Source organism: Globicephala melas, chromosome 10 (assembly GCF_963455315.2).
Source record: "Globicephala melas chromosome 10, mGloMel1.2, whole genome shotgun sequence".
NCBI classification, from domain to species: Eukaryota; Metazoa; Chordata; class Mammalia; order Artiodactyla; family Delphinidae; genus Globicephala; species Globicephala melas.
Genome location: NC_083323.1, coordinates 60,051,579 through 60,063,715, shown reverse-complemented (window position 1 = coordinate 60,063,715; position 12,137 = coordinate 60,051,579). Strand labels below are relative to the sequence as shown.

General features: G+C 44.5%; 1 protein-coding gene and 1 pseudogene across 3 annotated transcripts; both read left to right on the top strand.

Annotated features, from left to right (window-relative positions):
- Window positions 1-1,357: 1,357 nt before the first annotated feature.
- LOC132598015 (3-hydroxyisobutyrate dehydrogenase, mitochondrial pseudogene) lies at window positions 1,358-2,392 on the top strand (annotated as a pseudogene).
- A 4,801-nt stretch (window positions 2,393-7,193) lies between these two features.
- PRR13 (proline rich 13) lies at window positions 7,194-10,641 on the top strand. 3 transcript variants are annotated; one of them, XM_030866849.2, is made up of 4 exons: window positions 7,194-7,312; window positions 7,873-7,911; window positions 8,283-8,644; window positions 10,143-10,641. In XM_030866849.2, exons 2-4 carry the CDS (start codon window positions 7,893-7,895, stop codon window positions 10,182-10,184), a joined length of 423 nt encoding a protein of 140 aa, XP_030722709.1. In that variant the 5' UTR covers window positions 7,194-7,312; window positions 7,873-7,892; the 3' UTR covers window positions 10,185-10,641. The 3 variants fall into 3 exon arrangements, with proteins under 3 accessions (XP_030722709.1, XP_030722712.1, XP_030722710.1); XM_030866852.2 differs by having other exon boundaries at window positions 7,199-7,264; XM_030866850.3 differs by having other exon boundaries at window positions 7,289-7,390.
- Window positions 10,642-12,137: the final 1,496 nt, after the last annotated feature.

The following is a 12,137-nucleotide window of genomic DNA, read 5'->3' as shown; positions in this document are numbered from 1 at the left end:
AGGAGTTTTACCTGACTAGGGTGTCAAGGAGGCTTCCCTGAAGAAGTGATCCTGGAGCTGAGAGCTGATGAATGAGCAGGATTTAATTAGGCAAAGTGGAGAGAGATGGGGAGAGCATTCCAGGCTGCAGAAGCAGCAGGTGCAAAGGCCCTCCTGCAAATGGAACCAAGATCTTCTGGAGGGATGAAAGAAGCCTAGGGGCTGAAGAGCAGAAAGCCAGGGGTGAGTAGTATGAGAGGAGACCAGCAAGGTAGCAGGGCCAGACCACTGCAGACATTGCAGTAATAAGATTTTGAGTATTTTTTTGTTGGACAAGTTGGAGGAAACAGACACTCATGTATTGCTGGTGAGAATGTAAATAAATATAACCTCAATGGAGGGTAATTCATCAATACCTATAAAAAAGTAAAAATATGTAAAATGACATATTTTTCAGGTTATTTGTTACAGCATTGTTTTTAGTAGCAGAAGATTGAAAATAACACAAATATCTTTTGACTGGTTAAATTGATTATGGTACGTCATACAAAAGAATCAAATAGGGTTGTGAAAAAGACTGAAGACACACTGTGCTGACTGGTATGGAAACATCCCCAAGATATATTAAGTGGGGGGAAAAGTTGCAAATTAAACTCTGCATAGTTTGCTGTTTGTATACTTAAAAGAGGGGATATAAATTTATATCAGTATTTGCTTGATTGTAATGAAGAAACTGTGGAAGTATATATAAGAAACCAGTTATGTGGTTGTGTGGGCTATGTGGGTTGGGGGAGGCTGGGTAAAGGAGAACAAGAGTGGGAGGGAGACTTTTCACTTTCTACCTCTTGGTCCTTTTTGGTTTTCAAAGCATGTGAACATATTACCTATTCAACAAAAATGAATACGTACATGTAAAAATACTTTCCACCTTTGTCTTAAGGATAATGCAAAGCCGTTGAAGAATCTTAAGCAGTAGGGTGATGTCACAGTTGGCTTTAGAAAACAATTTCTGAGGTGGGAGAATGAATTAGAAGAGGGCCAGAGTGGATGCTGACAGGACATTTAATGAAACACCACTTCATACCCACTAGCATGGCTATACTAATAAAGACAGACAGCAACAAGTGCTGGTGCAGATGTGGGGCAATTGGAACACTTATACATTGCTGGTGGGGGTATAAAATGGTGTGGCTATTTTGGAAAGTAGTCTGGCAGTTCCTCAAAAAAGTTAAACATACAGTTACCGTATTACCTAGCAATTCCTCTCTTAAGTAAATACCCAACAGAATTGAAAACATATGGTGGTTGCACGCGTCCCCACGCACCCTCACAGTCAGTGGATGAGCTGGGGCAGCAAGGCAGCCTCCTTACAGCTCTGTGGAGGACCTCGGGCCTCCCTACTGGAGCCGCTGGCAGGGGCCAGCCTTGCAGCGGTGTGTTCTAGGTCAATGGCTTCTAAGATTCCAGCTGGATTCACTGGACTAGGCAAATGGGGCATCCAATGGCAAAAAAACTCATGAAACATGGCTATCCGCTTGTTATTTATGATGTGTTCCCTGATGCATGCAAAGAATTTCTCGATGCAGGTATACAGGTAGTGTCTTCCCCAGCAGATGTAGCCAAAAAAGCTGACGGAATTATTACAGTGTTGCCCACCAGTATCAGTGCAATAGAAGCTTATTCTGGAGCAAATGGAATTCCAACAAAAGTGAAGAAAGGCTCACTATTAATAGACTCCAGTACTATTGATCCTACAGTTTCGAAAGAATTGGCCAAAAAGTTGAGAAAATGGGAGCAATTTTCATGGATGCCCCTGTTTCTGGTGGTGTGGGAGCTGCTCAGTCTGGGAACCTAATGTTTATGGTGGGAGGAGTCACAGATGAATTTGCTGCTGCCCAAGAGTTGCTGGGGTACAAGGGCTCCAATGTGGTGCATTGGAAGCCCTTGGGACTGGGCAGGCTGTGAGGATCGGCTACAACACGCTGCTGGTATGGATGGTATGATTGGAACTGCTGATGCTATGAATCTGGGAATCAGGTTGGGGCTTGACCCAAAACCATTGGCTAAAATCCTATATGTGAGCTCAGGACAGCTTTGGTCAAGTGATACTTATAATCCCATACCTGGCATGATTCACGGAGTTCCCTTGCCTAATAACTATCAGGGTGGATTCAGAACAACACTCATGACTAAGGATCTGGGATTAGCACAAGACTCTGTGGTTAGCACAAAGAGCCCAATCATTCTGGGCAGTCAAGCCCATCAGATCTACAGGATGATGTATGTGAAGGGCTACTCAGAAAAAGCCTGCTCATCTGCGTTCCAGTTTCTACAGAGGAGGAGACATTCTGAGTTTGCCCTTTGGCGGTGGATAGTGTTGGAAACCAGAGTCTATCTTGGAACCTCCTTATAGCTTGCTCCACAAGTAAATGGGTCTGTCTGCTTTTGATTGTCTTGGTCACAGTAAACCCTGGGATTTTTCACCCATTTTTAACTGCTTATTCTTTTTTTTTTTTTTTTTTGCGTTACGCGGGCCTCTCACTGTTGTGGCCTCTCCCGTTGCGGAGCACAGGCTCCGGACGCGCAGGCCCAGCGGCCATGGCTCACGAGCCTAGCCGCTCCACGGCATGTGGGACCCTCCCGGACCGGGGCACGAAGCCGTGTCTCCTGCATCGGCAGGCGGACTCTCGACCTATGCGCCACCAGGGAAGCCCTTTTTTTTTTTTAATCCATTTAGCAAACATATAATATCTGAAAAATTTTTTTCTGTTAGCTACTGATGGTCCCTGCTAACTAGCTGACTCACCTTTTTCAAAAATTTGATCTCTGAGCATCTTTAACTAAATAGTTGCATATTTCAATCAGGATATTATTTACTCCAACTTACAAATAAAACCACATTTTTTTTTAAAGGATAAAACATATTTTAGGGGAACAAAAATAAACTGGTGTGAAGAAAGGACTTATAGAAAGGGGAAGTATAGTGAATTACTACCTGTGTCCCTCAGAAAGTTTGTCCTTTTAACCAAGTGGTGGTATTCTTGCATTACTGAGGTTACTAATTTATTTTCTAGGAGTTGATAAAGCAAGAGAACGCCTTGCTGCATGGTATATAATTTGGACTCTGTTACATTTATCTTGGTGTGTCTCTCTTGTAACAACTCCCAATACTCAGCGAACTTGTTTTTTATATTTTTGTTTCCTTGTACATTCTTTTTTTTTTTTTTAAGTAATTTTATTTATTTATTTATTTTTGGCTGTGTTGGTTTTTCGTTGCTGCATGGGCTTTCTGTAGTTGCAGTGAGTGGGAGCTACTCTTCATTGTGGTACCCAGGCTTCTCATTGAGGTGGTTTCTGTTGTTGCGGAGCACGGGCTCTAGGCGCACAGGCTTCAGTAGTTGTGGCTTGTGGGCTCTGTAGTTGTGGCTTGCAGGCTCTAGAGCGCAGGCTCAGTAGTTGTGGTGCGCGGGCTTAGTTGCTCTGCCGCATGTGGGATCTTCCCGGACCAGGGCTTGACACCGTGTCCCCTAGCATTGGCCAGTGGATTCTTAACCACTGCGCCACCAGGGCAGTCCTCCTTGTACATTCTTACTACATGTTTTTTGACTTCAAAAAAATGACATTAAAAAAAAAAAGAATGACATCTTTAGAACTATTTCAGAGCCAAGGATGATATGTGTTTTAGATAATTATTACATTATTCTAAATATAACCATATAATTTTGAATTCAAATACATTTCTATGCTGATAATAAAAAACACATATGGATGCACAAATTTGTACATGAATGTTCATAGCAGTGATATATATAATAGGCAAAACGTAAAAACAATTCAAATGTCCATCAGCTGATGAATGGATAAACTAAATGTGGTATATCCAAACAGTGGCATATTATTCAGTATTTCCTTCATAAAAAAGAATGAACTACTGATTCATACTACAACATGGATGAACCCTGAAATATTATGCAAAGTGAAAGAAGCCAGTCACGATAGGCCACATATTGTACAATTTTCCGTTTGTATAAAACAGGAGAATTTATAAATTGATTAGTGGTTGCTAAGGGCTTGGGCAGAATGGGGGAGAGGCAGGGAGAGGAATGAGGATTCACTACTAATGGGGTGTGGAATTATTTTAAGGGGGACAAAAAATGTTCTAAAATTAAATAATGGCAATGGTGGCACAAGCTCAGAATATGCTAAAAACTATTGAACTGTACCCTTTAAATGAGTGAATTGTATCGTATATGAACTCTATTTCAATAAAGCTGCTTTAAAAAAGAAATAGTTTTAAATATTTAAATTCTAAGAGGCATCATGCCCATATAGACACATCAATAGTTTCTTTCAAACTCAATGATCTTACAAGGAAGAAGTAACTCAGATATAAATTGCGTTAAAAACAAAAACAAAAAAAGTGCCAGTCCCAATTCATCTCAAATATTTAGCACAAACCTGATATAAAAATATATCAATATGTACTATGGTTATGTAAAACATAATATTGTATGTCAACTGTATTTCAATAAAATATATATAACAAAAAAATTTTAATTAAAAAATTAAAAATTGGGACTTCCAGGCTTCCCTGGTGGCGCAATGGTTGAGAGTCCGCCTGCCGTTGCAGGGGACACGGGTTCGTGCCCCGGTCCGGAAAGATCCCACATGCCTTGGAGCGGCTGGGCCCGTGAGCCATGGCCGCTGAGCCTGCGCGTCCGGAGCCGGTGCTCCGCAACGGGAGAGGCCACAGCAGTGAAAGGCCCGCGTACAGCAAAAAAAAAAAAAAAAAGAAAAAAAATTGGGACTTCCCTGGTGGTCCAGTGGTTGACTCTGTGCTCTCAACGCAGAGGGCCTGGGTTCATTCCCTGGTCAGGAAACTAGATCCCACATGTCTCAACTAAGAGTCTACATGCTGCAGCTAAGAGTTCACATGCCGCAACTGAAGATCCCACATGCTACAATGAAGATCCCATGCACTGCAACTAAGACCCAGCGCAACCAAATAAATAAATAAATATCTAAAAAAATAAAAAATCTATCAAAAATTTTAGTTCAAGATGACAAACTCAGTATAAAATTTATCTTCAAATTTTTTGTAGCTCACAAATTTGGGATGTAATGTTTTCATTATGGTTGAGTTCAAAGTATTTAATTTCCATCATGTATTATACTTTGACCCAAAGTTATTTGCAAGACTTTTTTTTTAACTTCCAAATGTATGTTTGTGTTGCTGAATGCACACAAGCTCCTGTGCCTGACGCACAGTGAGGCCAAACCAGAACATTGGAGTTTGGAGCAGAGAAAGGTTTATTGCAGGACTGAGCAAGGAGAACCAGTGGTTTGCGCTCAAAAGACCCAAATTTTTTGATGTTTTTCGGGGAGGAGTTTTTATAGGCAAAGTTTGGGGCGAGGCCTGCAGGACATGTGACTTTCTTCTAATTGGTTGGTGGTGAGGTAACTGAGATGGTATTCCAGGAATCTTGTGCTCAGCTGGAATTTACCATCCTCCAACTGGGTGGGGGTCTTAGTTTTCACAGAATAACTCAAAAATATATTGTTATGTATATCCCTTTGTTACAGATGAGGGTTCTTGGCCTCCCTAATCAATAGAAATTGATCAGAGGTCAGACAAGAAATTCAGGCAAGGCTTTACTGGGGCCCCTGCTACAGCAGGGGGGAGCAAGAATGTACAACAGGTTCCCTCTCTGGCTCGCTCCCTGAGGGGTGGGTGGTGAGCTTGTTCCTTATGTGGGGTGAGGGTAGGGGTATGTCCAGGGGTCGGGTTGGAGGGGTGGCTTAGGTGTTTTGCCCACCCCTTAGGTGGTGGTGTGTGCAGGGGGCATGCGCAGTACCCTGCATTTGCTGCAGGCTCTTCAAAAGTGGCAGTTGGGTTTTTGGTCTCTTTTGTATCTTTTGTCCAGAATTTGCCCCAACTGTGCATGCACATTATTTTTAGTCCCGTACAGTCTCTTTGTATTTTGTTGCTCGAGGAGAGGTGTGTCCAGGTGCAAAAACTGCAGCACTGCAGCAAAGGGTCCCAGGTCCCAGCCTGTCTCACTTTCAGGAGAAACCAGGACCCTGCTTTATTGATGCACTATTGTTTTTTGACTGTTCATCCTTTGTTTCTGCATTCCCTCCCTTCCCTAATTAGCAACTGTTTGAATCTGCCCTTTGGAATTCAGGGAAGGTCTAGGAGGCTAAACCCTTTTTCCTACAAACTAGAAAAGGGGACACGGAAAGGCTTTTGTACCCGTGAGGGCCCCACAGGGTCCTGCAGTTTTCATTTGTATTTATATTTTATGTTGTGGTCAAAGAATACAGTATACAATACACAATTCTCTGAAATTTGAATTATATTAGTTGAGACCAATTTTTTAAAATGTTTTATGTATGCTTAAGAAGGATAAGTACTTTTAAATTTTGGGTGTATGGTTCTATATATATTCATTAAATCAAGCTTGTTAATTGTGTTATTAAAAAAAATAGAGGCCATTGCTGCAATCCAGTTGAGAGATGATGGTAGGCTGGGAGCAGAGACGATGGAGAGAAGTGTAGTGATTCTAGATTTATTTGGGAAACAAAACGACCCTTCCTGAAGTTGGAAGGAGATGCGGAGGAAAGGTGAAGGAAAGAGAGAGCCATCAGGATGACTTCTTGGTTTCTGGTTTATGCAATTTGACAGATGGCAGAGCTATGCAATTGAGATAGAGAATCCTAGGAGAGATTAGAAATCTCTGTATTTTCCCCAAGCATGTTTTCTTATTTCCTGTGGGGACTAAGAGGGAGGCCGCAATATTGAGGCTTGGGGTGAGATTTAGCAGCTCTCCGCCCTTCCTTAAGCGCTCCATCCATATATATATATATATATATATATGTCTGTATACCGCTTATCACAGTATATTCACATTACAAGGTGTGGCACCCACTGGACTAAGGGCTCAGAGGTCAAGGGTTGAGTTTCCCCAAGGCACTCAAGGACTTCGCTCAGAAACGGGCCCCGCCCTCTCCTAGCCGGTTTCTCCTAGCCCCGCCCCCAGGAATTTCCGGCCCGCCCGCTCCTCTGTACTGCCGCGTCCTGAAGCGCCTGGCTCCGCCCCTACCGCAAATGCTGCCTTCGAGCCTAGAGTGATTGACGACTATGTTCTCCAATCGTAATGCTGAATGACCACATAGTACCAATCAGGCGGTAGCAGAGGCGGATGCTGAAGCTTAAGGTGGGAGGGTGACCAGGAAGTGAGAGTGGAGGCTGAAAGGAGGAGTCCGCCCAAGCAGTGGTGTAGAGGTGACTGGACGCCTGGATTCCTCAGTTTCCTCCTTCTTCCATTCCTGGGTGAGGGGGTCCCTTCGCAGCTGGGAGCCAGGATCTCTATTTGCCTTTTTTAATGTGGGAGGGGGTATGTCTAGGCATGTAAGTGTTTGAGAATCTTTCCTGAGCCGCCTACCTCCTTTCGCCTCAAGGCAGGTCCTTTTCTTAGCCTGGGGTGGGGGTCCTGTCCCCCGTCACTCTTCTCCGGGAGCGGTTAAGTTGTTTAAGATCCCTTCGCAGCTTATAGGTGGCTAAAGTCTTCCGGACTCGGTCTCTGAGTGATGGGGATAGCGAGATTCGCGGAGTCTGCCCCTCTCCGGAGGACTTAGAAACCTCCAGCCGCGGCCAGAGCTAGTGGAAGGTGGAGGGGCCCTGGGAGCAAGGTTCCTGTGGTTAGGGAACTAGGAATAGAATAGGTGTTGGGGGCGAAGGAACGGGTGGAAAGAAACATTTCTTCTGTGGAGGTCTTGGTAGTTCTCTGAGAGGCTGTTGCGGAGCGGGAGGCGTTGGAGTTGAGCTTGGTCTCTAAAACCCCTGCCCATTTCTGGGCCGTCAGCTTCTTGCCTTCATTTGTTTCTCCTCAGGCTGGAAGAAATAGCTGAACATGTGGAATCCCAATGCCGGTAGGTGTTTGGGGGATCTCCTTTCTTGCTCCAACCCCTTTTCAGAAGGGCCACAACAGAAGGTTTCTGTGTCAGTTTCTCCTCCACCTCTCCCCGAACCCGCAAAAGCAAAGTCCTCAGTCCATAGCTGACCGATGTTCTCATCCTTCCCTAGAGTTCACTGCCTCCCTTTCTTCCCCGCCCTGCCAGGGACGTTACCTTTTATCTCTCTTACGTAAGTTTGTCTCCCCTACCCTCCATTTTCTTTCCTCACCTTTCCGTTTGCCTTTAACTATTGAGTGAGAAACGAAATCCTCTTCTTTTTGTTGTTGTTTGTTGTCAGAGGTTCTGGGCAGTTCTAATCTTAATTGATTCTTTGCTTCTTCCACCAGGGCAGCAAGGGCCATATCCACACCCCCCTAACGTCGGGTACCCTGGAGGTTGCAATCCTGCCCATCCACCACCTGCCACCCCTACCTTTCCTCCAGGCCCCTTTCCCACTCCCCCGGGAGCACCCCAGGGGAATCCAGCCTTTCCCCCTGGTGGGCCCTGTCACCCTGTGCCACCGGGGTATCCAGGATGCCAACCCTCAGGTCCCTACCCCCCTCCATACCCACCACCTGCCCCTGGCATGTGTCCTGTGAATCCATTGGCTCCTGGCATGGTAGGACCAGGAATGGTGATTGACAAGAAGATGCAAAAGAAAATGAGAAAAGCTCATAAAAAGAAGCAGAAACACCACAAACATGGCAAGGTCAGTGCCCTCTGGATCCTGGCTAGTAAGGGGTGCCCCCTCAGAGGGACTAGAGAGGCAGTGGGTGGGCAAGGAAGGAGGATTCGAAGTCTGAGGACATGGGGCAGCGATTGTGTAAAGGATTCCCACTGGGAAGAATCTGATAATCTTGAGAAGAATTATTAGGCTAATTAGGTCTTCTATCTGGGAGGGGCTAGGCTGAGCCTTAGAATGGATATCAGAATCAAAAGCCTTTCTAATTTGCCTTTCTCTTCCCGGAATTCCACCCCTCCCCACCCCATGTTTGTTTTAGCAGGTTGGACACACCCACTGAGGTGGTCAAATGTCAAGCAATAGAGTCAGTCCTTTGACAAAGCAAAATCTTATATAATAATTAACAGATAATAATCTGGCCCTAGTTCCTGGAGTTTCTTTCTCTCCTTCAGTATTCTCAGGGTGTTGTGGTAATTACGTGGGCCTTATTGTTCTACTGTCTGGCAGGGAAACAGGACAAGAGCAGTCAGTGACTCTCAGCCTCAAATAAAGCCCTGAGTTTCATGCTCAGCCCCAAGGCTAAGTATCCTGTATGCTCACTGCTGAAGGAAATCCTTGCTTTTGCTGTTTAAGGGACAGTCTGGTTCAAGACTCCTGACCTTCTTAGAAAGCAAAGGGCACTTGGGTGGAGATGTAGGGCACCAAAGAATGTCCCATGGAGTGATCAGAGTTCATCTGGGTCTGATGATATCTCCTTTCCCTTTTCCCCTTGTAGCATTCCAGAGGAGTGTTAATTAGCAAGGGTAAAAGTAGCTCTCAGGACAATTCTGGAAGTGTTGAACCAACCTCGATCTTGAGGAGGCCTTAATTTACATTTTTCTGCCTAGCATTTATTTGCCTTATGGCTTTGGGTGCTAATCCTAGTTCTGGATCTTTGGTAGAAGTCTGAGGAGAAGGAAAGGTGAGATTGAATGGAGAGACTAAAAAATGTTTTTTATGACAGTTGTTGATGGGAGTATGCATGTGTAGAACCTTGACTAGGACTCTCCCAGCTTTCTCTCCCGCCTTCCTCACTTTCTCCCAGTTGGGACTTAGGAAGAAGTAGAGACAGATGCACACACAGCTGCTGATTCTACTCACTTTTCTTAGACTCATAGCCACTAGGAATGTCCATGCAGCTAATCATTATTATAAGGTAGCAGCTGTTTCCCTGCACTGTACTATGCTTGTGCCTATAATTTATTCCTTGCCTAGGCATTGGCTTAGGTAAAGAAAATTGGAAATTTGCTCCAAATGCAATAACTTCTGTGCAGTGATTTAGGATGGTTTCATCCATTCCTGTATGCTCACTGCTGAAGGAAATCCTTGTTTTTGCTGTTTAAGGGACAGTCTGGTTCAAGACTTCTGACCTTCTTAGAAAGCAAAGGGCACTTGGGTGGAGGTGTAGGGCACCAAAGAATGTCCCATGGAGTGATCAAAGTTCATCTGGGTCTGATGGTATCTCCTTTCCCCTTTCCCCTTGCAGCATTCCTCCTCCTCCTCCTCTTCCAGCAGTGACTCTGACTGAACACAGGGCCTGGACCCTTCCCTCAAGTCTCTCCAGTTCTGCTCTCCCATCAAGCTTCAGATGCCATCTTGTACTGGGGGAAATTAGCCCTTGTGTCCCTCCCCCCGCCACCCCTGCAATCTAAGCCTCACTCTGCTGTTCAACCCTATCTGGCTAGGGAAAATGGGAAAAGAATTGCCATGGGTTAGCAAAGGCCATCTTCCCACTGCTTGGATAGAACTTTTAGCTGGTGAATTTTGCAGGAGAACTATTTTTTGAAAATGGTGAGATTTGAGCTAAATGCTGCAGACAAGTCTAAGATCTGTAAAATGTGATTTCTTTACTTTCTTTTGTAATACTCATGATTGGGGAGATGCTGTGGAAATTTAATTATGGAAAGGAAAAAGCAACCTGTACCTTTCTTGTAATTGTGGCATGCTTGGATGATTTAGTGGCAAATAAACATTTCCCAGCAGGCGTTTTATTGATTGCACTCACTACAAGGCTGCTGGGAAGTGGAGTCCATTTGGCTGATGAGCTCTGACTGCCATTTTGGAAACTGATCTCTACTCCTTAGCTCAGGATGCTATCTCAGGTCCTCCTCTCACTCTCCAACTCTCAGTCCAAATAAAGCTGTTTCTCCTGGTCTCTGTTCACCTGTGCCATTACCGTGGTTGGGTCTAGCACATTCTACTACTTTCGCCTTCCACGGACCCTTTAAAGTGCATCAGTTTCACGGTAAGGAACCAGAGCGTCATCAGGAAGACAGCATACTGTCCTTACATGTCTCTAGTGGGAGGATCCTTCAGAATTGGTTCAGGCTTAGTGGAATGAATCTTTACTGTCTTCCATTTGATGAATGGATATAGGTCTTTAGCATAAGTTTTCATATCTGCTACCAAGGTTTTCAACCCTGGCTGCCCATCAGCTATCAGAGAGTGATTTAGGGCTTTGCCTGAAAGACTCGTGATAAGGATGGGGCCCAGCAAATCAGGATTTTTAAAACACTGTGGGTGATTCTGCTGGATAGCTAGAACTGAGGGCCACTGATTTACCAAGTGCCATACATGGTATTACACATCGGGTTCTCAAAGATCTGTTGAGTAGAGGAAAAAGACATCTAAGAGAACTAATTAGTACAGATGCTATAAAATGCCAGAGAGATATAAACCTAGAAATAATTGGGAAGTGAAGGAGGAGTCAAAGATGACTTCACAGGGAAAGTGACGTTTGACCTTTAGGGCCGTGAGTGGAGAAACATGAGTACACAAAAAAATGAAAGAATAGATCTACCAAGTGGATGGCAGAGAAGGACTGGGAAAGGCATGTGCTTAGGCACAGGGTCTAAAGCTCCATAGCATGTTTGGGAATCACAGGTATCCCAATGGAGCTAGATTAATTCCCTGAAAAGTATTATTTAGGAAATACTGTGTTCTGGGTGTTGAGGTACAAAGATGAATAAGACAGTCCCTGCTCTTCATGGCCTGCAAGAGCTAAGGGAGCAGATAGATATGTGAATATGTGAATAGGTTATTATAATACAGTAAAAGGGACCACAACAGAGACAGGGATCAAGCAGTGGGGGAGCAAAGGAAGGAGTGACAGTGCCAGTGGGAAATGAGTGAGGTCCTGGCTGGGCCTCAGGATGCGTAGGAGGTTCCTAGTTGATAAATATCATCAGCTAACACCAAGCATTTATCATGTGCCAGGCACTAAGTGCTGTACAATTATAACTTGTGTTAATCTTCCCAGCAACTCTGTGAGGTAGGTACTCTGCTTCCATTTTGTGGAAGAAAACTTAAGTCAGGATTCGAACTCGGGCAGTGTGGCTCCTGTGTCTATGCTTTTAACCCAGTGGATTTCAGGCAGAAGAAGCAGTTTTGCAGAGGCACAGAGTTGTAAAAAGGCGTGGGATGAAAGTTCAAGAATTCCTGAGCCTGAGATACCATATGGGAGCCTGAAAGCAGGAAATGA

Excerpts from the sequence above, each read along its gene's own strand:
- PRR13 (XM_030866849.2), top strand. Across the intron at positions 8,645-10,142 it reads AACACCACAAACATGGCAAG|CATTCCTCCTCCTCCTCCTC; the intron begins GTCAGTGCCCTC and ends TTCCCCTTGCAG.